The sequence below is a fragment of the Ambystoma mexicanum genome, chromosome 13, assembly GCF_040938575.1.
Source record: "Ambystoma mexicanum isolate Mex_15411 chromosome 13, UKY_AmexF1_1, whole genome shotgun sequence".
NCBI classification, from domain to species: domain Eukaryota; kingdom Metazoa; phylum Chordata; class Amphibia; order Caudata; family Ambystomatidae; genus Ambystoma; species Ambystoma mexicanum.
Window position 1 is genome coordinate 18284380 of NC_090938.1, and position 27757 is coordinate 18312136.

Sequence of the window (27757 nt, forward strand, 5' to 3'; positions counted from 1 at the left end):
CACAAAAGGTATGTGGCAAGACCAGGCTCATCAGTGACCCCAAAAACAAATGAGTTCAGCTAGTAAGTGAGGTTCAAAAGACCTCACTCCATAAACATAGGCCAGGATCGCAAACAAGTCATCAGACTGGCTGGGGGAGTCCCGCGGAAAGAGATGGGAAAACTGCGAAAGAAAAATCTTTCCTACCAAAGACTGCCATTGTCTCCTGTCTAGTCTCCCAAGAGCCATCCTTCTCACCCGTCCCTTTCCATACATATACACGTGGTCTGCCTGGAAAAGATCCTGCAACTATAGAACACAGAATGCCATGTGTACATTGATGACACCCAGCTGTTCCTTAAGATATCAGCCCAACGCAAGGAAGGGCATCAAAAAAGAAAAGACCTCACACATTTGCAAAGATGCATGCAACTCAACCGCCTTAGCTTCAATGATTTACAGTGGCAACCTTTTCTTGTCTTAAATCAGGTGAGGAATCTTGCAAGGCAAGCTCCTGCAAGTGACATCGATGTGCTGTCACCTGTTATCAATACTCAAACCACACCCCAGACCAGGAACACTCAAACCTCAGCTTCACGCAATGTCAGTTAGACACAGCACCAACAACACGCCTGGCCTGATGCTGGCATTCAGAGTTCACTGTGTACTTAGTCATCGTATCTAAGATCTATGTATAAGTCCAGTAGAGCAGAACTATCGAGAAGGTCTCATCCAATTAGCAACTGCAGACTCAACAAGACACAGGAAGGACCATAGAGCTGCAATCGCTCAGCCGAGTAAAGGTTGGGTATGAACACCGATGACCCTGTCAAGCAGTGAGACACTTTCAAGCCTGGTGATTAGAATAAACTCCACACTAGACTGAGAATGTGTCCTGGAGAACTAATGCTATGAACCTGTAAAACAGGCAGATGCGGTCTCCTTGGCAGGTTCTGGAATGTAATCGGGAACAGGGCACTCCCTCCAATCCACACTCACACCAATATGCTAATTCTCTCCTCTGCACCAACAGCAATAGAATGCCGCTATACCCCTCGATTAATTCGGCCTAGCTGCACGCATGCGTGTATACCTCCATGAACCCCTCAACAGTCTTTAAAACACAGCTATCCTTGTACGAAAAACGTCCTAGCTGGCCACATAATCTCATACACAAGCTCCAGCAACGCCCGAATGCAGCTACCCCCCAAGTCAAATTGGCCGTACTGCACACATTCTACTGATCTCACACAACCACTGCACCACGCCTAGAATTAGAATGCAGCTACACCCCACATAAACCGCACTGGCTGCACAAATACTGAGTACACCCAAACTCTATTTTCTACCCTACCCTCTCCAACGACCTGGACTACGGTCCCCGAGGGCGTTCATCCCACAGCGCTTGGAGATCATACCAATGGTAAAAAAGGCGCTATACAAATGCCCAATAACATAACATTATTATTTTCTTTTTATTAGGGTATTTATTGGGGGTCTACCTGTCCCTCACCAGTGCCCATTCAATGGGACCCCCTGCCACACCAGTCAACAAGGTTCAAAACTTGACTATATTGACACATTGACTATATTCAAACCTACTCCGAGTTAGCGGCTGCACCTGCCACCCGGTGGACCATTGACGAGTCACGTGGCTGCTTCAACTGGTTCACCTGTCACTCCTGGACCTGGCAGAGCATCTCTGTTCACAACGACCAATCAGAGCGTTGAATTCCCATCTCCAGCTTGCGTGCGTCTGGAGCCCGCGTGGTATTGCGCGTTCCGCCGTCTGACTGTGCTGGTCGAGATGGAGGGGAGGGTGTGTGGGGAAGACAGGGGGGCGACTCAGTCATCCCGTATTGAGCAACCTCAGGCTGGGCTTTATGGGCAGCAGAGAAGCAGTCACTTCCCTTTGGAGTGCCAGTGCCTGCCCGAGAGCTATAAATACCAGTGGCATGTCACACGTGGTGAGCCAGCAGCCACCACAAGCTATGCCAGATGTAGGCGTGGGGGAGGCAAGAGGGAGCAGGGACCAGGTGGTGGCAGAGGGGGCAGAGAGTGGAAGCTGGGGCCACATGTGAGCACCAGAGAGGACAGCGCGTGCAGGGGCCTAGTGTGGCACAGGGGAAGCTGGGAGAGTGAAAAGCCTGACGAATGCACAGCAGGGGCTTGTGAGAGCAGGCATCCGATGTGGGCACAGGGAAGGCCGGAGGGAGCAGGGACCGGATGGGGGCACAAGCACAACAGATGACAGTGGGCATAGTGAAGGCCAAATGGAGCAGGATTCAGCACGCCTCTTAGAGCAGGGTTTTGCAACGTGTGGCTCTCCAAATCTTGTGACCCCCGACAATCGGGCATGAAACAAACACAGACACCAATACACACCATAAGACACAATGAGTGGCCGACACAAGGGGTGGGGGAGTGAGAAGGTGCAGAGGCAGCCAGTGGGCAGCAGGGAGCAGATACGGTCCAGGGTGGGCCTTGGGGGCATGGAGATGATACAGTTGCAGAGGCAGCCAATGGGCAGCAAGGAGCAGATATAGTCCAGGGTGGGCCTTTGGGGTAGTGAAAAGGTGCAGAGGGACCCAGTGGCCAGAAGGTAGAGGATATGGTCCAGGGGAGGCCTTTGGGGAGTGAGAAGGTGCAGGGGAGCCCAGTGGGCAACAGAGAGCGGATATAGTCCAGGGTGGGCCTTTGGGGGAGTGAGAGGGTGCAGAGGGACCCGGTGGGCAGCAGTGAGCGGATGTGGTCCGGGAGAGGCCTTTGGGGGTAGTGAAAAGGTGCTGAGTGACCCATTGGGCAGCAGTGAGCGGATATGGTCCGGGAGAGGCCTTTGGGGGAGTGAGAAGGTGCAGAGGGACCCAGTGGGCAGCAGGGAGCGGATATAGTCCAGGGTGGGCCTTTGGGGGAGTGAAAAGGTGCAGAGGGACCCAGTGGGCAGAAGGTAGAGGATATGGTCCAGGGGAGGACTTTGGGGAAGTGAGCAGGCGCAGAGGGGCCCAGTGGGCAACCAGGAGCAGGTATGGTCCAGGCTGGGACTTTGGGGGAGTGAGAAGGTGCAGAGGGATCCGGTGGGCAAACAGGAGCAGGTATGGTCCAGGCTGGGACTTTGGGGGAGTGAGAAGGTGCAGGGGGGCCCAGTGGGCAGCAGGGAGCTGATATGGTCCAGGGTGGGCCTTTGGGGGAGTGAGAGGTGCAGAGAGACCCAGTGGAAAGCAGGGGGCAGATATGGTCGGGGGGGGCGCTTTGGGTGAATGAGAAGGTGCATAGGGGCCCAGTGGGCAGCAGTGAGCGGATATGGTCCAGGAGAGGCCTTTGGGGCAGCGAGATAGTGCAGGGGAGCCCAGTGGGCAGCAGGGAGCAGATATGGTCCGGGGTGGGGGGGGTGCGCTTTGGGCGAGTGAGAAGGTGCAGAGGGACCCGGTGGGCAGCAGGGAGCAGATATGGTCCAGGGTGGGCCTTGGGGGCATGGAGATGATACAGTTGCAGAGGCAGCCAATGGGCAGCAAGGAGCAGATATAGTCCAGGGTGGGCCTTTGGGGTAGTGAAAAGGTGCAGAGGGACCCAGTGGGCAGCAGGGAGCGGATATGGTCAAGGGTGGGCCTTTTTGGGAGTGAGAAGGTGCAGAGGGACCCAGTGGGCAGCAGGGAGCGGATATGGTCCGGGAGAGGCCTTTGGGGGAGTGAGAAGGTGCAGAGGGACCCAGTGGGCAACAGAGAGCGGATATGATCCAGGAGAGGCCTTTGGGGGAGTGAGAAGGTGCAGGGGGGCCCAGTGGGCAGCAGGGAGCAGATATGGTCCAGGGTGGACCTTTGGGGGGGGGGTGAAAAGGTTCAGGAGGCCCAGTGGGCATCACGGAGCAGATTTGGTCCAGGGTGGGCCTTTGGGGCATGGAGATGATACAGTTGCAGAGGCAGCCAATGGGTCTACAAGACCCACATCATCCCGCGTAGCGGGCCGCGGAGTGTGGCTGTGAGTGTGCATTCGCTGGCACTCACTCTCTACTGTTTCTACTGTTCCTGTGGGAGATGCTACTACTCCCTTGCCTCTACAAGACCCACATCATCCCGCGGAGCGGGCCGCGGAGTGTGGCTGTGAGTGTGCAGTCTCTGGCAGTCACTCTCTACTGTTTCTACTGTTCCTGTGGGAGGTGCTACTACTCCCTTGCCTCTACAAGACCCACATCATCCCGCGGAGCAGGACGCGGAGTGTGGTTGTGAGTGTGCAGTCTCTGGCAGTCTGTGCATGGCTGCCATGGCGGCTATCTTGATAAGGTCGCCAACGTCGGACTCTGTTTCAGATCCTATGGAGCTTGAGGAGGGCCGCCTGCTCAGAAGTGCGCGGCCCTGAATTGCATCAAAAACCCAGCTCCAAAATCGCGGTGCTCCAAATTTGCTTACACCTGTCTTGACTCTAAGTCAATTACAAATTTCCGTTGCACAATCCCGCCAACGGCGGGCAGAAAACAAAGAACTACCCGCTAGAAAAACTTCAGTTTCCCTGGTGCGAGGGAGCCTCGCCGAAACGGACAAGGTTTGGGACGAAGAACCTCACTCAGCGCCGTCGGCTTCAGTGGCTCCTCCACTCCCACCCTCGCTTTCGCAACCGCAAAATCCACCCCCAGAGCTCAGAGCCTTGGAAGCCTCCGGAGGGAGGACCGAGTCCCGTGAGTGGGGGGTGGGGGAGGCCCGCGAAGGGGCAGACAGTAGCCCAACATCCGCGATCCGTCCTGGGGGTGGAGCCAGCCGACATTGCTGCGGCATCAACCGCTGAGGACTCGAGTGAGGAGCGGATTGGGGGGAGCGCATTCACGCCCGCCCCCTTGGAAAATTCAACTTCGCCCTCGGTGCAGGACGAATTCTTGGAAAAGTGCCCCCCCACGTGAGAGGTGGGCAAACTCTCATAGGGAAGAAATTTGGCCTCCAACTACAAATGTTTTTAATTTCCGGCTGCAAACCGAGGCACAAGTCCACACAGGCCCATATAATTCAACTCTCCCCCTCCTTGATGAAATGACCCCCCGGTCTCCAGTGGATTGTAGGGGCTCAGTGCAACCAGTCAAAAACCCACTTGATTCCAGCATAGCAAAGCCCACAGAGGTGCTCCCCGCCTCCTCTGTAGGTGCCCCAAATTTAAAAAAACGCCGCTGGAAGGAGGTGGACTCCCCGGACAACAGAAAAACCTGAGTCCCCAGAAGGAAAGGCCCTCTAAAACCAAAAACGCAAAAAAAACCCTTACAAGTCTAGTGTCCTCCAAAATCAAAACAAGTGGCCAAAATGCTTAAAAGCCATGGAAAGCAGAGTCTATAAGGCCCTCGGTAGCAAGCCTAGTAACAGACTTCTTCCACGCCTTTGCTCCAGACCCACTGTGCAGACAAGAGGACCTCACCGATGAGGAAATCCTGGAGGCCGTAAAAATGTGCCAACCACCAGAAAAAGCAAGAAAAAGGGCCCTGGCGGCAGAGCAGCTTCCAAAGATCCAAGACATCGCCAAGGCGCAAAAAGTTCCATCTTCCCCATCTCGGCTTCTGTGGGCGAAAACCCCGAAGCCAAACCCTCCTGTCCCCCAACCTGGAGTTTCATCCCAGGCTCCTTTGAAAGGGGTGCAGAGCACCCTACAACACCTCCCAACAACAGTGAGAAGGAAAACGTGGCTTCCCTGGGAAATATAGCCCCTGTCCACCAAAAAAACACGCAAAGCTTCATTCAAAGTCCAACTCATCCAAACAAGCAGTCAAACAAAGAGCTGCCCGGTACACCTAACTTGGGCCGGTCACAAAACATCTAGCCATCAACACCCCGAGATCAAAAGGCGGACGCTATCACCAAGGACCAGATGTCCGGAAACATAACTCAAGATATACGCCCCATTATCATTGACAAAAGGCAGTCAACCCGACCTTCCCAGGAAGGAGTGCCTCCTGACCATCACCACAAAATGCTGCCGAATGAATGGGACAAATGCGGATCCTTAGAGTTATCATCTACCCCTGTAGCAAGAAGGCGTTTAAACGAGAGTCACATGTCAACTCCGGCTCCTAAAAATCACCCTCAACAACCGGGCTCTCAAATGGAATCACCGTCGCAAAATAAGCAGGATTTCTTATCAATTATGTCAGCCATTACCATAGCTTTGAATCCGTTTACTAAACTCTACGAAGGGATAAACGAGAACTTAAAAGATCACACCTCGATCCAAGCAATGATGTACACAAAACTAACTTTTCTAGAAGGCTACATCACCGCCCTAGATCGACAACTGAAGAACCTTAAGTCTGAAGTGGAAAAAGGGCAAAACGACACGGTGCCTAATCCCTCAGAAAAACCATCGGCGGTTGTAGAGTGCGCTCCAAACCTGCCTGTACAACCCCCTCCACCAGCTTCTAGCTCTGTTACTCAAAGGTCTACTGAATCTGTCAACAGCAGGCCAGCAAACCAAGAGGTTACTGATATTACAGACGATCCCCTGCAACTTCCTCCACATCAAATAACATCTGCAGGGGCAGAAGATCGTGCATACTCGATGTTCTCAACAGCTAGATCAGTAAACCCCAGATCGAGAGGCGAGGACCAAAAACAAAAAGAAAAACAAGTTCTTCCAAGGGCCTTAAGCCTAAATAAAAGAGCTGAGGTAGCTGAAAACTCTGTTCAAATATTGGTCCACCCACCAGTAAAACAAAAGGGGAACAAAGCCTCGCCTCGAACTACGGAAGATTTTTTGGCAGAGGAGGACCTGATGAATATTTCCCAACATATCGACGATTCTCAAGACCCACGGTCCGCCAAGGAAGGAAATAAATCCCAGGAGTCCTGTGCGTTAGCCTCGCTCGTGGATACCGGCTCCCAGGACGACCCTGAAATTATTGAAGATCCAACTGAAGAAGAAGTGTCACCAAAGTTCTGCACCCTGGAAGACTGTAGAAAAAAACTCCATCAGGGGCCAAGACAAAAGTTTTCCAGCCCTGGTGTCGTTTGCATCCTCGAGGGCCGATGACACGCAATGGCGCAAAAGGTCGACCTCCTGCAACCAGCACCCTTACTGGAATTCCGGGGGGCCGGAGTCTGATCGTCATATAAAAATTCGAAGCAGACAAAACACAGGGGAAAAGCTAAACGATTCGGGGGCGCATTTAAAGCTTCACTATACTTCTAAAACTGAGCAATATCGAAAGGAAAAACAACATCTGGGAGAGTCTCCCATAAAGCTGGAACAACATGTAGACAACGAAGACGACATAATACTGAATAGAAGAGGAATTCTCACACTGTTCAGCTTTGTTCCAGCCTTACGTGGGATAAAATCTTCGAACTTAAAGTTAGTGGACCCATACCACTCAAACCACAGAGCAAAAGCTTACATTTACACCGCCTCCACCAGCGTAAAAAAGGAAATTGCACGAGCAAAGGAGGAGCTGGCATCTCTAGGTTATACCCTGAAAAATCAAAGCCAGAAACTCCAACTTCAGAAGTCAGGAAACTTAGGGAGAAATTCGGGATGCCAGGATAAAAATTGAGGAAATGAAAATAGGAGCAAAATCAGAAGAGCCACTGGAAATCATCAAACAACAGAAAGTCACAACTCTAAGCCCTCAGTAACCTTTATTGACAATACACAGGAAAAACCCACGTCGCATGGCCGGATGAAAAGCCTTGAGCGACGGGGGGCCAGCTCAGCCAAAACTCAAAACCAAAATGCTGAAATGGACTCTGCTGACCGCTTCGTACAGAGAAATATTGAATGCCCTTCAGCAATAAAAGAAAGTTCGGACACAAAGAAACAATCAAGAGAAAAATTACAGGGGCTTTGGGCTTGGCTTCTCAAGGCCCTGACACAAACGAAAAAATAGCAATGCGCACGTTGGCCCAAAGGGTCAATGGACACCCCGACAGTCGACCAAAAATCATCCTCCCTCCACCTTTGCTCATGGAATACACGCGATCATCTCCACCTGACAATGCTGGGCGACGCAAACTTGGCCTCATTTGATATCATCTGCCTACAAGAGACCTGGCTTAGGAAAACACCGGCAATGGATGGCTATGATACCATCTTGGCTCCCGCTAACAAAGGCCTCTTGGGTCGTCCGACATCGGGCCTTCTCATTGCCTGCCGGCAGGGGATCGGCCTGAAGATCACGGCCACTCTTCAATCAAACCTTTCAATCCTGGCAGTGCTATTAGACTGGGATGAACAACGGAATTTCAGTATCTCGCAAACAGCAATCGTCAATACCTACTGGAACCCAGCAGCCATAAATCAACACACTTACTTAGCCATGATGGAAAATCTAGTAGATGAAATCCAAGCAATACACCAGGTTCCCTCGATTATAATTTGCGGTGACCTAAACGCCCAATACCTTGACAGGCTTGTCAAGCCGGGTGGAATCTCATCTATGACTCCCACCGCCAAAAGAGGGAGTCTTTGGTCTTCTCTAATGGCGTCAAGAAAATTGGAGAATCTGGATTCAACCTTCCCAAATGCTCATCGTTTTCCTACCTGGGTACAAGGACCCCTCCATGCCACCATCGATTACATCTTTAACAGCGCAATCAGTTACAAACTTGTGGGCAAAATATGCGCTTGGGGGGAGCACCGACGGAAAAGAGTCTTTGGACTACGTCCCTCTACTAGTCCAATATAGGGCGAAACCAAAATCGTAGTCCTCAACATTCAACGTGCCCAGACATACTTTTGACGGTACCCTGGTAGCAAAAAGACGTGCACTGCACAGGCTGAAAAGGCGGCTTGGGAACCTCCCTCAAAATAAAGTCAAACTAAAGATGGCTACAACAACTTACAAAAACTGGCCGAAACATCACCGCCACCAACTTTATTAGCAGTATGCAGAAACTAAGCTAAAGGCCATACGTGGAAACAAAGTGAAAGAATTCTGGTCCTTGCTAAAAACATAGGCACCCTCGTATAACAACTCGACTATTAATGCCATGGCTGAACAAAAATGGATCAATCATTTCACTTCCCTTTTCCAAGCTCCGCATACCATGGACCCACCTGAAAAGAAATCGAACAGTGCAAACTGGCTGAAACTGGACGACCATGCAGAAATTAGCGACCACATTAAAAAGCTGAAGAAATCCAGAGCGGCGGGCCCAGATGGAATTTCAAACATAGATTTGAAAAAAAACAAGAGGAATGGGCCTCGCTTATCGCGTCCATCTTTACGAATTGCGCTGCCCAGAAATTCCTTCCACCTTCGTGGACAAAACCCATCATTGTCCCAATTTACAAGAAAGGCGACATAACAGATCCACTAAACTATCGCCCCATAGCCCTCTTGGACTGCATCGGAAAAGTTTTTGGAAGCCTGCTCTTGAAAAGATTTCAATCTTGGTCAAAGTCGGCGCCTTGCAATGACAGGTTTCAAACGGGCTTCAAAAGAAATGTGGGCACGGCGGCCAACATTCTAACCATCAGTACCATAGAAAAGTAAGGTCTTGGAGGGTAAACGCGGATCTTCGTGGCTTTCATAGACCTCTCTCAGGCCTTCGACTTAGTCGGTAGGCACCGCCTTTGGAAAAAACTAGAAGGGCGGTGTTGTTCCGCAGGAGATTCTGCAACCAATCAAGGCTCTACATATGGAGACCACCCTCAGGGTCCGCCTGTCTCAAATGGGCAACCTCTCAGGCGAAATCCAGACTGGTCGAGGGGTGAAACAAGGATGCCCTTTAGCCCCAGCGTTGTTTCTAGCTTACATTGGCAACTATGGTAACTCAGAAGATCTGTCTTGTACTTTTCCGCTGTCAGTGGCCTCTGTCAAAATAAGCCACCTACTGTATGCAGATGACCTGATTTTATTCGATCAGACCCAGATCGGCCTTCAGAGACAGTCATCAAATCTACTTCTCTACACTTCGGAAAACAACCTAAAAATAAACAAAGAGAAAACCAAAATCATGATCCTGGAGGCCGGCCAGAAAAAAAGAACAGACAATCACAAATGGTGCCTGGAGAAAAAGGAGATCGAGAGGGTCACTGAATACAAATACCTAGGTGTTTTGTTGGATAGCTCGAAACACGAGATCTCCATGCAGGTAAACCTCCAAAACAAAATAAAGAAGCTGGCATAACAAGGAGAGGCGATCGACACAAAATTTGGAAAATTCTCATGCATCCCAGTGATAGAATTCTACAGAAAAAAAGTTGTCCCTTCTATCACCTATGGTGCGGAAGCCATGCCTCTGATTCCAAACAAAATCTGGCCAAAACTAGAAAGTCAGTTTTGGAAGGTGGTCCTTTCCCTTCCTAAATCTACGTCCATTGCTGCAATTCGGTGTGAACTCAGTCTCGTGTCGTTAAAGACTACAGTATACATAAACGCCCTCAGGCTATACCGAAAACGTATCATGGACGATAGTGAGGAAATTTACGGCCTGTTAAACAAGGAGTTACAATCTGGAAAGGTGAAAATGCTAGCATCCTGGAAAGAAGCAAACAGGGCCTTACTCCAGTCAGTCGCTTGCTCGGAAGCCGATCTCAGCGCAAATCCAACTAGAGTGAATAAGAAACTGAAAGAGCTAGATTGGATTCAAACACAAGATGCCGCTACCAACAACAAATTACTCTATCATCTGCCTCCATCGTACTGCAAGCTCAATGAGCCAATGAGGTACCTACAAAAATTTCCCAGCAGGGGGGCGCGAAATTCTCTGCTAAGGATAAGGATGAATCTACTGGACACAAATGAAATCCGCAGGATTAGAGGCCTTTCCGACTCAAGTATCTGTCGCTTGTGTGAGACTGAAACCGAATCCATCCGACATCTGCTCTTGTCATGCCCGAAAAATTTGATCCTGAGACAGGTCTACCTCAAACACTTAACAGTGGACGAACGAGGGTGGGACGAAGAGAAATGGTGGAAGAGACTGATCGGCGGAGACCGAATAACCTGGCTTTTAGCAACCGTAAAAATGTTGGAACACACAATGAAAATGATAACAGATTCAGGGTCCCACCCTGGTTAGTTACTTCGGACTTCAGCCTTTTACTTTTTGTAAAGTTCTTTTAGAACACACACAAATAAAACATTAAAAAATAAAAATGGGCAGCAGGGAGCAGATATAGTCCAGGGTGGGCCTTTGGGGGTTGTGAAAAGGTGCTGAGGGACCCATTGGGCAGCAGTGAGCGGATATGGTCCGGGAGAGGCCTTTGGGGGAGTGAGAAGGTGCAGAGGGACCCAGTGGGCAGCAGTGAGCGGATATGGTCCGGGAGAGGCCTTTGGGGGAGTGAGAAGGTGCAGAGGGACCCAGTGGGCAGCAGTGAGCGGATATGGTCCGGGAGAGGCCTTTGGGGGAGTGAGAAGGTGCAGAGGGACCCAGTGGGCAGAAGTGAGCGGATATGGTCCGGGAGAGGCCTTTGGGGGAGTGAGAAGGTGCAGAGGGACCCAGTGGGCAGCAGGGAGCGGATATGGTCCAGGGGACGCCTTTCAGCCAGAAAGAAGGTGGAGATGCAGGGAGAAGGAGATCCAGAGCCAAGCTGAACGACGATGATAACTGTCCAAGGAAGGGCAGAACGCACCTGCCAACCTTGGACTCCCTGGCCTTAGCACACACTTCTCAACTTCCTGGATGAGGGAGCAGGTGTGGTCCAAGAGGGGTCTTTGGGGTAGAGAGATGCTGAGTGTAGATGTCAAGTTAGGCACCCCAGGATGCTATCGTGTGCAGTGCATTACAACACTAAAGATTCAGTGAAAAGGTTTGGTTAACGGAATATTATGGCTACATTTCGTTTAAAACGAACATTGAAATTCAGTGAAAAGCTCTGTTAAAGGTATATTACGGTTTAGTTTCCTAGCATGGACGTGCCGGCCAACAAAATTATTGGACTCGGGGGTGATTGTTGACCTTTCCGTAGCCCTACTTGTGTCCACCCAGTCTGGCTGGGTTGGAAAGAACGGAGAACCTTACAGGTATCATCACCCGCACTTAACCCTATTCCAACACGAAACATCAGTACCACAGAGCAGTGGGCAGGAAGCCCCTCAACAGTGGCCCCAACTCTGCCCTGTGAGCATACTCTAGTGTGATGAAGTCAGCATGCTTGAAAGCATATTCATTTAAATCGACAGCAGTGGTGCCTGCTCAAAGGGACAGCCCTAGGCAAGACACTAGACGCCCATGTGTGGCCTAGTCTTGTCACAAGGAGTCGGCGGGGCACATGTGTCAGTTGTAAGGCCCTCATTCCTTGCTTCAGTCATTGGCTACTTGCTCTTTTCTCCAAGTCACTCAATTCGTCCATATTTTAGTGCCTGACTACTTACTCCCATAGCTCACTCTTTCTAACAGATAGCCCTCATTCTGCTATTTTGTCAATCACTCACTCCGTTCACTGACACCTCCAGTTACTCACTCCTTAATGTGTGACTTCATCAATCACTCTCTCCTTTCTGTCACTCCTCCAGTTACTAAACCCTCAATCTGTGACTTCTTCACTTACCCACTCCTTTCTGTCACTCCTCCAGTTACTAAACCCTCAATATCTGTGACTTCTTCACTTACCCACTGCTTTCTGTTATGCCTCCAGTTACTAAACCCTCAATCTGTGAATTCTTCACTTACCCACTCCTTGCTGTCACTCCTCCAGTTACTAAACCCTCAATATCTGTGACTTCTTCACTTACCCACTCATTTCTGTCCCTCCTCCCTTTACTAAACCCTCAATATATGTGACTTCTTCACTTACACACTGCTTTCTGTTATGTCTCCAGTTACTAAACCCTCAATCTGTGACTTCTTCACTTACCTACTCCTTTCTGTCACTCCTCCAGTTACTAAACCCTCAATATGTGACTTCTTCACTTACCCACTCCTTTCTGTCACTCCTCCAGTTACTAAACCCTCAATCTGTGACTTCTTCACTTACCCAGTGCTTTCTATCACTCCTCCAGTTACTAAACCCTCAATATCTGTGACTTCTTCACTTACCCACTCATTTCTGTCACTCCTCCAATTACTAAACACTCAATATCTGTAACTTCTTCACTTACACACTGCTTTCTGTTATGTCTCCAGTTACTAAACCCTCAATCTGTGACTTCTTCACTTACCCACTTCTTTCTGTCACTCCTCCAGTTACTAAACCCTCAATATCTGTGACTTCTTCACTTACCCACTCCTTTCTGTCACTCCTCCAGTTACTAAACCCTCAATATCTGTGACTTCTTCACTTAGCCACTCCTTTCTGTCACTCCTCCAGTTACTAAACCCTCAAGAGCTGTGACTTCTTCACTTAGCCACTCCTTTCTGTCACTCCTCCAGTTACTAAACCCTCAATATCTGTGACTTCTTCACTTAGCCACTCCTTTCTGTCACTCCTCCAGTTACTAAACCCTCAATATCTGTGACTTCTTCACTTAGCCACTCCTTTCTGTCACTCCTCCAGTTACTAAACCCTCAATATCTGTGACTTCTTCACTTAGCCACTCCTTTCTGTCACTCCTCCAGTTACTAAACCCTCAATATCTGTGACTTCTTCACTTACCCACTCATTTCTGTCACTCCTCCAATTACTAAACCCTCAATATCTGTGACTTCTTCACTTACACACTGCTTTCTGTTATGTCTCCAGTTACTAAACCCTCAATCTGTGACTTCTTCACTTACCCACTCCTTTCTGTCACTCCTCCAGTTAGTAAACCCTCAATATCTGTGACTTCTTCACTTACACACTGCTTTCTGTTATGTCTCCAGTTACTAAACCCTCAATCTGTGACTTCTTCACTTACCCACTCCTTTCTGTCACTCCTCCAGTTACTAAACCCTCAATATCTGTGATTTCTTCACTTACCCACTCCTTTCTGTTATGCCTCCAGGTACTCAACCCTCAATCTGTGACTTCTTCAATCACTCACTCCTTTCAGTAGCTTAATCCACCAATTACGCATCCCGGAATGTTTGACTTCTTCAATCACTCACTCATTTCAGTACTTAGTCCTCTAGTTATTCATTCCTCACTCAATAGCTGATTGCTTCAGTCCCTCACTTCCTACAGTCAGACTTCTCCAGTTACTCACCTCTTAATCTGTGACTTCTCCAATCACTCCCCCTTTCAGTCACTCCTCCAGGTACTCACCTCTTAATCTGTGACTTCTTGAATCACTTCCCCCTTTCAGTCACTCCTCCAGGTACTCACCTCTTAATCTGTGATATCTCCAATCACTCCCCCGTTCAGTCACTTTGCCCTCCCGTTTCGCTGCATAATCTGTGACTTTTTCAGAAACTCCCTCCTTTCAGTCACTTTCTCCTCCATGTACCCACGCCTCAATCTGTAATTTTCTCACTCACTCACTCTTTGTTTTTTCTCTTCCAGTTACTCACTTCTCATTCTGTGACCCTTCAACCCAGCCACTCCTGCCAGTACTCAGTCACACGCTCCTATCTGGCATTCCTTCTTTCTGCCACTGCCTCCACGTTCCCAAACTTCATTCTGGTCGGTCTTGAAGCACCTCCAGCCCTGCTCGGAGATATGGTAACCCCCACCCCTCCCGCCCCTGCCCTCAGACATAATGCTGCATTAATTTCAGACTGAGAGTAAATACAGGCTCTTGCCTCATGTTTTGCTAAACACGATTCAAGGTTTGCTTCTCTGAGCCTTCGCGCACTCGTACATGCCTGGCACAATGGCCTGTTCCCGCATATCCCAGCAGCCTGAGGGTCAACAGGTGGGAGTGTAGAACCTTCCACTGCATTGGGATTGGTTCGAGGTAGGACCCTGGACAGAGGGCACCCAAAGGTATTGGGACAGAACGTGCCCTGAACCATTGCTACTGGGTGAGAGTTTGCAGTGACCCTTCATTGCCATTGGCAAGACTGTCAGCGTGTACCCTGAATCATTGGTACTGGGTGAGAGTTTGCAGTGACCCTTCATTGCCATTGGCTAGTCTGTCAGCGTGCGGCCTGATTGGGTCCATTAGTACTGGGTGAGATTTTGCAGTGACCGCTTCATTGCCATTGGCTAGTCTGTCAGCGTGCGGCCTGATTTGGTCCATTGGTACTGGGTGAGCGTTTGCAGTGACCCTTCATTGCCATTGGCTAGTCTGTCAGCGTGCGGCCTGATTGGGTCCATTGGTACTGGGTGAGATTTTGCAGTGACGTCTTCATTGCCATTGGCTAGTCTGTCAGCGTGCGGCCTGATTGGGTCCATTGGTACTGGGTGAGAGTTTGCAGTGACCGCTTCATTGCCATTGGCTAGTCTGTCAGCGTGCGGCCTGATTGGGTCCATTGGTACTGGGTGAGAGTTTGCAGTGACCCTTCATTGCCATTGGCTAGTCTGTCAGCGTGCGGCCTGATTGGGTCCATTGGTACTGGGTGAGATTTTGCAGTGACCGCTTCATTGCCATTGGCTAGTCTGTCAGCGTGCGGCCTGATTGGGTCCATTGGTACTGGGTGAGATTTTGCAGTGACCGCTTCATTGCCATTGGCTAGTCTGTCAGCGTGCGGCCTGATTGGGTCCATTGGTACTGGGTGAGATTTTGCAGTGACCGCTTCATTGCCATTGGCTAGTCTGTCAGCGTGCGGCCTGATTGGGTCCATTGGTACTGGGTGAGATTTTGCAGTGACCGCTTCATTGCCATTGGCTAGTCTGTCAGCGTGCGGCCTGATTGGGTCCATTGGTACTGGGTGAGATTTTGCAGTGACCGCTTCATTGCCATTGGCTAGTCTGTCAGCGTGCGGCCTGATTGGGTCCATTACTATTCACCGAGAATGTTGCACGGGTGACCCACGGGCACTTACTGACAGCTTGTCATGAGCACCACCCACTGATACTGGGCAATACCCGCAGCAAAGTCCTTGCTACTGATGAGTACTAGGGGCAACCATTTGCTGTGTATTTTCAAAGGTGGGATACATAGACGGACCGGGCCTACTATTTGAGAGTGCTTGCCACCCACGGGCTACTGGCTGGCAACATAGGCCACTCAATCACTATTATGTGAGTGACTGGCCTGACCAAACTCATTTCTGCTGTGTGAGCCAAATTGGGGAAACCTTCCTGATGGCTATCCTCTGTGGGGCCCGTGAGAATGGCAGAACTCGGGTGTCAAGGGCTGGAGTGCAATGCAAGGAGTAACATCACCAGCTTCTCTCCCAGCTGAAAAGGAAGACCAAGCAATGACTGGTCACAAGAGATAAACTACTCCAGCCCCTCCAGCTTCCCCCCTGCTCCCACTCGAGCCCAAACTAGGGACGTTTTCAGGTGCACAGCCGGTCCATATGATGTGATACAGAAACTAAAATTAATGGAGGGACCCAGACAGGCCGGGACTCCTAAGAGCGGAATCCGAGACAGGAAAGTACTTTAACAGTAACCTTTTATGATGACAACAGGGGCCAGGTCCAGACTGAGAGATTGACGCGGGGCCAAGATGGAAACCACAAGGCGATCCAGGTAAAAGGGTCCAGGAAGACAAACCGAACCCGCCATATCCAGGAAAGTCCAGAGCAAGCCAAAAACACAATCGAAAACCAAGGTCAGAATCCAGATCTGAAAGGTGGAGAGCACTACTCACTTCTGCCGGGGGGGGGGGGGGGGGACCTGTTGAGAAGTGCAGTCTTGATCCGTGAGAATCATGGGCTTCCATATTGGCGTGCCCCGATTGCCTAAACGCTGCCACACTGCTTCTCGGGTACTGTCAGGAGGCAATGCTGCTCCCCCCAGTAGCATGGTAGCTGCCAGCCGACATAACCCTGTTGTACAGACTTTCAGCATTTGTGCGCAGGAGCCTTGAAAGTTAGGTTTCCTGATATATTATGAAATAACAGCCATACTTACAGTACAGAGGTGAAAAGGCCATGTGAAAGTGTGGGCTGGTTCATGATCACGGGTGAAAGCATCGGATCACCATTGGCTACTGTTTGGGATTGTAGGCTGACCGCAGTCTACTGACCAATGCTACTGTTTGAGCGTGCAGGCTGACTGCATTCTACTGACCAATGGCTACTGTTTGAGAGTGCAGGCTGACCACAGTCTACTGACCAATGGCTACTGTTTGAGAGTTCAGGCTAACCAAAGCCTACTAAGCTGACCGAAGCCTACTAACCAATGGCTACTGTTTGAGAGTTCAGGCTAACCAAAGCCTACTAAGCTGACCGAAGCCTAATAACCAATGGCTAATGTTTGAGAGTGCAGGCTGACTGAAGCCTATTAACCAATGGCTACTGTTTGAGAGTGCAGGCTGACCGAAGCATACTAACCAATGGCTACTGTTTGGAAGTGCAGGCTGACCGAAGCCTATTAACCATTGGCTACTGTTTGAGAGTGCGGGCTGACCGAAGACTACTAACCAATGGCTACTGTTTGAGAGTTCAGGCTAACCAAAGCCTACTAACCAATGGCTACTGTTTGAGAGTGCGGGCTGACCGAAGACTACTAACCAATGGATACTGTTTGAGAGTTCAGGCTAACCAAAGCCTACTAACCAATGGCTACTGTTTGAGAGTGCAGGCTGACCGCAGCCTACTAACCGATGGCTACTGTTTGGGAGTGCAGGCTGACCGAAGTCTACTAACCAATGGCTACTGTTTGAGAGTTCAGGCTGACCGAAGCCTAATAACCAATGGCTACTGTTTGAGAGTGCAGGCTGACTGAAGCCTATTAACCAATGGCTACTGTTTGAGAGTGCAGGCTGACCGAAGCATACTAACCAATGGCTACTGTTTGGAAATGCAGGCTGACCGAAGCCTATTAACCATTGGCTACTGTTTGAGAGTGCAGGCTGACCGAAGCCTACTAACCAATGACTGCTTGAGAGTGCAGGCTGACCCAAGCCTACTAACCAATGGCTACTGTTTGAGAGTGCAGACTGACCAAGGCCTAATGACCAATGGCTACTGTTTGAGAGTGCAGGCTGACCAAGGCCTACTGACCAACGGCTACTATTTGAGAGTTCAGGCTGACCGAAGCCTACTGACCAATGGCTACTGTTTGAGAGTTTAGGCTGACCGCAGTGTACTGACCAATGGCTAGTTTGAGAGTGCAGGCTGACCACAGTCTACTGACCAATGGCTACTGTTTGAGAGCAAAGGCTGACCGAAGCCTACTGACCATTGGCTACTGTTTGGGAGTGCAGACTGACCGCAGCCTACTAACCAATGGCTACTGTATGAGTGTTCAGGCTGACAGAAGCCTACTAACCAACGGCTACTGTTTGAGAGTGCAGGCTGACCGCAGCCTACTAACCAATGGCTACTGTTTGAGAGTTCAGGCTGACCGAAGCCTACTAACCAATGGCTACTGTTTGAGAGTGCAGGCTGACTGCAGCCTACTAACCAATGGCTACTGTTTGGGAGTGCGGATTGACCGAAGTCTACTAACCAATGGCTACTGTTTGAGAATTCAGGCTGACCGAAGCCTACTAACCAATGGCTACTGTTTGAGAGCGCGGGCTGACCGAAGCCTACTAACCAATGGCTACTGTTTGAGAGTGCGGGCTGACCGAAGCCTACTAACCAATGGCTACTGTTTGAGAGTGCAGGCTGACCGCAGTCTACTAAGCAATGGCTACTGTTTGAGAGTGCAGGCTGACTGAAGCCTATTAACCAATGGCTACTGTTTGAGAGTGCAGGCTGACCGAAGCATACTCACCAATGGCTACTGTTTGGGAGTGCAGGCTGACCGAAGCCTACTAACCATTGGCTACTGTTTGAGAATGCAGGATGACCGAAGCCTTCTAACCAATGACTGTTTGAGAGTGCAGGCTGACCCAATCCTACTAACCAATGGCTACTGTTTGAGAGTGCAGGCTGACCGAAGCCTACTGACCAATGGCTACTGTTTGAGAGTGCAGACTGACCGAAGCCTACTTAACAATGGCTACTGTTTGAAAGTGCAGGCTGACCAAAGTCTACTGACCAATGGCTACTGTTTGAGAGTGCACGCTGACCGCAGTCTACTAACCAATTGTTACTGTTTGAGTGCAGGCTGACTGAAGCCTACTGACCAATGGCTACTCTTTAAGAGTGCAGGCTGACCGAAACCTACTATCCAATGGCTACCATTTGAGAGGGCAGGCTGACCGAAGCCTACTGACCAATGGCTACTGTTTGAGAGTGCAGGCTGACCGAAACCTACTATCCAATGGCTACCATTTGAGAGTGCAGGCTGACCAAAGCTTACTAACCAATGGTTACTGTTTGAGTGCAGGCTGACCGAAGCCTTTTGACCAATGGCTTCTCTTTGAGAGTGCAGGCTGACCGAAACCTACTATCCAATGGCTACCATTTGAGAGGGCAGGCTGACTGAAGCCTACTGACCAATGGCTACTCTTTGAGAGTGCAGGCTGACCGAAACCTACTATCCAATGGCTACCATTTGAGAGGGCAGGCTGACCGAAGCCTACTGACCAATGGCTACTGTTTGAGAGTGCAGGCTGACCGAAACCTACTATCCAATGGCTACCATTTGAGAGTGCAGGCTGACCAAAGCTTACTAACCAATGGCTACTGTTTGAGAGTGCAGGCTGACCAAAGTCTACTGACCAATGGCTACTGTTTGAGAGTGCACGCTGACCGCAGCCCACTAACCAATGACTGCTTGAGAGTGCAGGCTGACCCAAGCCTACTAACCAATGGCTACTGTTTGGAAATGCAGGCTGACCGAAGCCTATTAACCATTGGCTACTGTTTGAGAGTGCAGGCTGACCGAAGCCTACTAACCAATGACTGCTTGAGAGTGCAGGCTGACCCAAGCCTACTAACCAATGGCTACTGTTTGAGAGTGCAGGCTGACCGAAGCATACTAACCAATGGCTACTGTTTGGAAATGCAGGCTGACCGAAGCCTATTAACCATTGGCTACTGTTTGAGAGTGCAGGCTGACCGAAGCCTACTAACCAATGACTGCTTGAGAGTGCAGGCTGACTCAAGCCTACTAACCAATGGCTACTGTTTGAGAGTGCAGACTGACCAAGGCCTACTGACCAATGGCTACTGTTTGAGAGTGCAGGCTGACCAAGGCCTACTGACCAACGGCTACTGTTTGAGAGTTCAGGCTGACCGAAGCCTACTGACCAATGGCTACTGTTTGAGAGTTTAGGCTGACCGCAGTGTACTGACCAATGGCTAGTTTGAGAGTGCAGGCTGACCACAGTCTACTGACCAATGGCTACTGTTTGAGAGCAAAGGCTGACCGAAGCCTACTGACCATTGGCTACTGTTTGGGAGTGCAGACTGACCGCAGCCTACTAACCAATGGCTACTGTATGAGTGTTCAGGCTGACAGAAGCCTACTAACCAACGGCTACTGTTTGAGAGTGCAGGCTGACCGCAGCCTACTAACCAATGGCTACTGTTTGAGAGTTCAGGCTGACCGAAGCCTACTAACCAATGGCTACTGTTTGAGAGTGCAGGCTGACTGCAGCCTACTAACCAATGGCTACTGTTTGGGAGTGCGGATTGACCGAAGTCTACTAACCAATGGCTACTGTTTGGGAGTGCGGATTGACCGAAGTCTACTAACCAATGGCTACTGTTTGAGAATTCAGGCTGACCGAAGACTACTAACCAATGGCTACTGTTTGAGAGCGCGGGCTGACCGAAGCCTACTAACCAATGGCTACTGTTTGAGAGTGCGGGCTGACCGAAGCCTACTAACCAATGGCTACTGTTTGAGAGTGCAGGCTGACCGCAGTCTACTAAGCAATGGCTACTGTTTGAGAGTGCAGGCTGACTGAAGCCTATTAACCAATGGCTACTGTTTGAGAGTGCAGGCTGACCGAAGCATACTCACCAATGGCTACTGTTTGGGAGTGCAGGCTGACCGAAGCCTACTAACCATTGGCTACTGTTTGAGAATGCAGGATGACCGAAGCCTTCTAACCAATGACTGTTTGAGAGTGCAGGCTGACCCAATCCTACTAACCAATGGCTACTGTTTGAGAGTGCAGGCTGACCGAAGCCTACTGACCAATGGCTACTGTTTGAGAGTGCAGACTGACCGAAGCCTACTTAACAATGGCTACTGTTTGAAAGTGCAGGCTGACCAAAGTCTACTGACCAATGGCTACTGTTTGAGAGTGCACGCTGACCGCAGTCTACTAACCAATTGTTACTGTTTGAGTGCAGGCTGACTGAAGCCTACTGACCAATGGCTACTCTTTAAGAGTGCCGGCTGACCGAAACCTACCATCCAATGGCTACCATTTGAGAGGGCAGGCTGACCGAAGCCTACTGACCAATGGCTACTGTTTGAGAGTGCAGGCTGACCGAAACCTACTATCCAATGGCTACCATTTGAGAGTGCAGGCTGACCAAAGCTTACTAACCAATGGTTACTGTTTGAGTGCAGGCTGACCGAAGCCTTTTGACCAATGGCTTCTCTTTGAGAGTGCAGGCTGACCGAAACCTACTATCCAATGGCTACCATTTGAGAGGGCAGGCTGACTGAAGCCTACTGACCAATGGCTACTCTTTGAGAGTGCAGGCTGACCGAAACCTACTATCCAATGGCTACCATTTGAGAGGGCAGGCTGACCGAAGCCTACTGACCAATGGCTACTGTTTGAGAGTGCAGGCTGACCGAAACCTACTATCCAATGGCTACCATTTGAGAGTGCAGGCTGACCAAAGCTTACTAACCAATGGCTACTGTTTGAGAGTGCAGGCTGACCAAAGTCTACTGACCAATGGCTACTGTTTGAGAGTGCACGCTGACCGCAGCCCACTAACCAATGACTGCTTGAGAGTGCAGGCTGACCCAAGCCTACTAACCAATGGCTACTGTTTGGAAATGCAGGCTGACCGAAGCCTATTAACCATTGGCTACTGTTTGAGAGTGCAGGCTGACCGAAGCCTACTAACCAATGACTGCTTGAGAGTGCAGGCTGACCCAAGCCTACTAACCAATGGCTACTGTTTGAGAGTGCAGGCTGACCGAAGCATACTAACCAATGGCTACTGTTTGGAAATGCAGGCTGACCGAAGCCTATTAACCATTGGCTACTGTTTGAGAGTGCAGGCTGACCGAAGCCTACTAACCAATGACTGCTTGAGAGTGCAGGCTGACCCAAGCCTACTAACCAATGGCTACTGTTTGAGAGTGCAGACTGACCAAGGCCTACTGACCAATGGCTACTGTTTGAGAGTGCAGGCTGACCAAGGCCTACTGACCAACGGCTACTGTTTGAGAGTTCAGGCTGACCGAAGCCTACTGACCAATGGCTACTGTTTGAGAGTTTAGGCTGACCGCAGTGTACTGACCAATGGCTAGTTTGAGAGTGCAGGCTGACCACAGTCTACTGACCAATGGCTACTGTTTGAGAGCAAAGGCTGACCGAAGCCTACTGACCATTGGCTACTGTTTGGGAGTGCAGACTGACCGCAGCCTACTAACCAATGGCTACTGTATGAGTGTTCAGGCTGACAGAAGCCTACTAACCAACGGCTACTGTTTGAGAGTGCAGGCTGACCGCAGCCTACTAACCAATGGCTACTGTTTGAGAGTTCAGGCTGACCGAAGCCTACTAACCAATGGCTACTGTTTGAGAGTGCAGGCTGACTGCAGCCTACTAACCAATGGCTACTGTTTGGGAGTGCGGATTGACCGAAGTCTACTAACCAATGGCTACTGTTTGAGAATTCAGGCTGACCGAAGCCTACTAACCAATGGCTACTGTTTGAGAGCGCGGGCTGACCGAAGCCTACTAACCAATGGCTACTGTTTGAGAGTGCGGGCTGACCGAAGCCTACTAACCAATGGCTACTGTTTGAGAGTGCAGGCTGACCGAAGCATACTCACCAATGGCTACTGTTTGAGAATGCAGGATGACCGAAGCCTACTAACCATTGGCTACTGTTTGAGAATGCAGGATGACCGAAGCCTACTAACCAATGACTGTTTGAGAGTGCAGGCTGACCCAATCCTACTAACCAATGGCTACTGTTTGAGAGTGCAGGCTGACCGAAGCCTACTGACCAATGGCTACTGTTTGAGAGTGCAGACTGACCGAAGCCTACTTAACAATGGCTACTGTTTGAAAGTGCAGGCTGACCAAAGTCTACTGACCAATGGCTACTGTTTGAGAGTGCACGCTGACCGCAGTCTACTAACCAATTGTTACTGTTTGAGTGCAGGCTGACTGAAGCCTACTGACCAATGGCTACTCTTTGAGAGTGCAGGCTGACCGAAACCTACTATCCAATGGCTACCATTTGAGAGGGCAGGCTGACCGAAGCCTACTGACCAATGACTACTGTTTGAGAGTGCAGGCTGACCGAAACCTACTATCCAATGGCTACCATTTGAGAGTGCAGGCTGACCAAAGCTTACTAACTAATGGTTACTGTTTGAGTGCAGGCTGACCGAAGCCTTTTGACCAATGGCTACTCTTTGAGAGTGCAGGCTGACCGAAACCTACTATCCAATGGCTACCATTTGAGAGGGCAGGCTGACTGAAGCCTACTGACCAATGGCTACTCTTTGAGAGTGCAGGCTGACCGAAACCTACTATCCAATGGCTACCATTTGAGAGGGCAGGCTGACCGAAGCCTACTGACCAATGGCTACTGTTTGAGAGTGCAGGCTGACCGAAACCTACTATCCAATGGCTACCATTTGAGAGTGCAGGCTGACCAAAGCTTACTAACCAATGGCTACTGTTTGAGAGTGCAGGCTGACCAAAGTCTACTGACCAATGGCTACTGTTTGAGAGTGCACGCTGACCGCAGTCTACTAACCAATGGTTACTGTTTGAGTGCAGGCTGACCGAAGCCTTTTGACCAATGGCTACTGTTTGAGAGTGCAGGCTGACCAAAACCTACTATCCAATGGCTACCATTTGAGAGTGCAGGCTGACCGAAGCCTACTAACCAATGCCTACTGTTTGAAAGTGCAGGCTGACCGCAGTCTACTGACCAATGGCTATTGTTTGGGAGTGCAGGCTGACCGAAGCCTACTATCCAATGCCTACTGTTTGAAAGTGCAGGCTTACCCAAACCATACTAACCAATGGCTATTGTTTGATAGTGCTGGCTGACCGAAGCCTACTAACCAATGGCTACTGTTTGAGAGTGCAGGCTGACCGAAGCCTACTAACCAATGGCGACTGTTTGAGAGTGCAGGCTGACCGAAGCCTACTAACCAATGGCTACTGTTTGAGAGTGCAGGCTGACCGAAGCCTACTAACCAATGGCTACTGTTTGGGAATGCAAGCTGACCGAAGTGTGAGTCTGATAGCGCCCCCTGCGGCCAGTGCAGATCTATTGGTAATAGGAGCCGTCTCTTATGGCCCCTTTTATCTCTTCCCTCAGGCCCATTCTCTCTTTCTCTCTTATGTTTTCTGTGCACTCTTTATTTAGACCCCTTCACTCCTTCCTGCTCTACCGATGCGCCACCCCTCTCCCACCCCAGCAGCTACGCTTTCTAACACATAGGATGTCTTGTGTTCTCTAATTATGCGCGTGCGGTCTCTCTCGCTCTCTCCTGGCGTATAATTTAGTTTTTCTAAACTCAGCCTCCACCCCCAGCTCTGGCCTCAGACTTCTCTCTGTATAAACAGCCCCTCTTCAGATATGGGCTTGAGGAGGAGACAGGAGGCTGCTGGGGGCCGAAGGGGGAGGGGGAACCGGGTCCAACCAAAGCAACCGGCCGATGGCTCGAGAAGGAACCCGATGGGTGACCGACGGGCCGGCGCCTGTGACAGACGGTAGGGCTGGGGCCGGCAGTCACATCATGTCAAGCAGAACCCCGAGGGGCGTGGGTTCGGTGTGGGGGCCCGGGGCACACATGTGACTGAGATCCTAGGGGGACCCCGTTACTCTGTCTAGAAGTGCCCAGCCCCTGCCACTGACCCCTCTGCCATCAGCAGAACGAGTCCTTAGATCTCGCTGCCAACCCTTGACGCTTGACGTGTGGGGGTGGCAAGGGGGGATATCATACAACCGCCCAAGAGAAGAAGGACGGCCAAAGAAGGGGCCGAGGGGAAGGGGTAGCTTGGTGGGTTAGCGCAAACACTGTGCAGCGGCTTCTCATTGCAGCAAACAGTACACAGCATCAGCCAAGTGAAGAATGCCAACACTACAGAGGTAGACATTATGTTTACTAAAAACAGCTACACTAAAAAAGCACCCAGCCATAAGATTCCCTTGTGCCTGGAAGACAAGCATTGCGCAACGTGGCACACCTGCGCAACCAGAGCTCAGAATCAGCTTGGGCCTCCTTGTGTGAAATTCCCCGAGGAGCACCAGGGCCACGGTTGCTCCATAACCACGCTGCTATTAGTGGCCGTCACCATTGTGCAGTGAGGCGCTGCTTCCCGCACACACGTGCACACGCGTGCAGCTCACTCGCAGCCCCCGGCGGCAGGGGACGGGCGTTCGACTGTGATTTTGTTGTCAGAAGAAACATTGCGTTCTCTCCCTTTGCATAGAATAAAATGACAGAGATACTGAAATGAAAATAAATATGTACTTTTGCTAAAACAATTATGGGTAAGTGTGATTGCGGCATATTGCTTTCCAATGAGACAGCGGAGCTTACTAAGTAGAGCGTGTGTAATGAACTGCTCTCTCATCAGAGCGGGGTAAGCAAGAGAGGGGGGTGGAATGATGGGTAAGGGGAGATAGTGAAGTGAAATGGGGGAAAGGAAAGAAGAGAGTGCTGCCAGGGCCCGTGGTGTCTCTCTGACGGTGTCTCTCACTCTCTCTTTTAGGCCCCAGCGAGACTTGGCGCCCTGCCTCACGGCCATCCAGAGTATTGTTTCATCAGAAGAACCCTGTCAATGTTGCACCCCCATGGAGCGCAACCCACGAGAGACTCACGAGGACACCCCCAAAGCATGACATACTGCGGAACTCAGCTGCCATGGCGGAGGAGAGAGCCCCGGGAGGCAAGACCCTACAGAGCTCTACCCAAGAAAGGCCCACAGACCCCATGGCCCTACAGAGCTCAGCCGAAGAAAGGCCCACAGACCCCACGGCCCTACAGAGCTCAGCTGAAGAAAGGCCCACAGACCCCACGGCCCTACAGAGCTCAGCTGAAGAAAGGCCCACAGACCCCACGGCCCTACAGAGCTCAGCTGAAGAAAGGCCCACAGACCCCACGGCCCTACAGAGCTCTACCCAAGAAAGGCCCACAGACCCCACGGCCCTACAGAGCTCAGCTGAAGAAACCCCCCCAGACCCCACGGCCCTACAGAGCTCAGCTGAAGAAAGGCCCCCAGACCCCACGGCCCTACAGAGCTCAGCTGAAGAAACCCCCCCAGACCCCACGACCCTACAGAGCTCAGCCGAAGAAACCCCCCCACACCCCATGAAGCTACAGAGCTCAGCTGAAGAAAGGCCCACAGACCCCAGGGCCCTACAGAGCTCTGCTGAAGAAAGGCTCACAGACTCCACAGCCCTACAGAGCTCAGATGAAAAAAGGCCCACAGACCCCACGACCCTACAGAGCTCAGCTGAAGAAAGGCCCACAGACCCCACGACCCTACAGAGCTCAGCCGAAGAAAACCCCCCAGACCCCATGAAGCTACAGAGCTCAGCTGAAGAAAGGCCCACAGACCCCACGACCCTACAGAGCTTAGCTGAAGAAAGGCCCACAGACCCTACAACCCTACAGAGCTCAGTTGAAGAGCAAAAAACAGACGGACTGACAATAACTAGCTCAGCTAAAGAAAGCACTACAGGGCACGTGGACCTGAAGAGCTCTGTCGAAGATAGACCCCGAAAGGACGTAACCATGCAGAGCTCAGCCGAAGAACATCAAACGCGCCCCACATGTGACAAGACCACTCAGAACTCTGCCAGTCAGGAAGTTCATGCGGACAAGATCCAACAGAAATCAGAATCTAAGCAGATCGGGGGATCCCAAGAAGTTGACAGCTTGCAGCTAAATCTCTCAAGCACAGAAGGACCTTTTCTACTGACGCCCCAGAGCTCTCTGCTGAGGTCCATCCCAGGACCCGTCACATGTGAGTATGTGTTTATACCAGTAATGTGCGATTTTGATTTTCCTGCAGGTTTAAAAGGCTAGCAGTAGGATTTCAAGATTGGTACAAATACATATGGCAATAATGATTTCGCCCACACTTTTGGTTTAAAATAAACACTGGGTGATTTAGTGGTTTGTTTTTCAGACACCCCTTGCTTTGGGAAGTCAGACTGAAAAATTGGAATGATGTGGGGAATTTAGGATTTCAGACCCCCTGACTGAAAGGCCTGTGTTGGGGAAGATGAATAAAACAAAGTTGGACTGATTTAAGAACAAAGACACCCCTCTTCCTTAAAGAAGTTGGGGTCATCAGGACAAAAAGGATTACCCAATTAAATTATAGGCTATATTTTTCAGCGCACACTGGGAAGTGAGCTTTGGTCATTTCGAATTTTAACAAGATACAACCTGTAGTATTCTGCCAAATAGGGAATTAATAAAAGTAATATTTTTAGTTAAATAGGCTAAGAATCTACACAGTTTTGCCCCCCCCCACCCACTATAAAGAGAAAGGATTCAAGGCAAGCAGACTCCGCCACCTTTGGGTTTCCCAGGGCTTACACAGAAAGCCTCTTTTTAAGGTTCAGGAAAGCCTGCTGCATCTCAGGACACTGTGGAAAGATAAGGCAGGGGTCTGGTCACCCCACTCTCAAAGATGGCCTCCCGCTCTCCACCATAGAACCCAGTCAGCTTTGAGTCAGCTTCGAGGCCTTCCTAGAAATAGACAGCTCCGCCCAGATGCACTCTCGGCAATCTCCTCTGGTGTCTTCTTACAGCTGTCAGATGGTAAGTTTCAGTTTTAACAAAGGCAAAAAAAAAAAACCTGTATAACACC

General features: G+C 50.4%; 1 protein-coding gene across 1 annotated transcript in view; it reads left to right on the forward strand.

Moving 5' to 3' along the window:
- LOC138520746 (zonadhesin-like) overlaps positions 1–27757 on the forward strand; it is a 220749-nt gene that overhangs the window by 107169 nt on the left and 85823 nt on the right. The window contains exon 3 of the mRNA XM_069633029.1: positions 25646–26902. Coding sequence (XP_069489130.1) covers positions 25646–26902 — 1257 coding nt within the window. The remainder of the gene's footprint in view (positions 1–25645; positions 26903–27757) is intronic.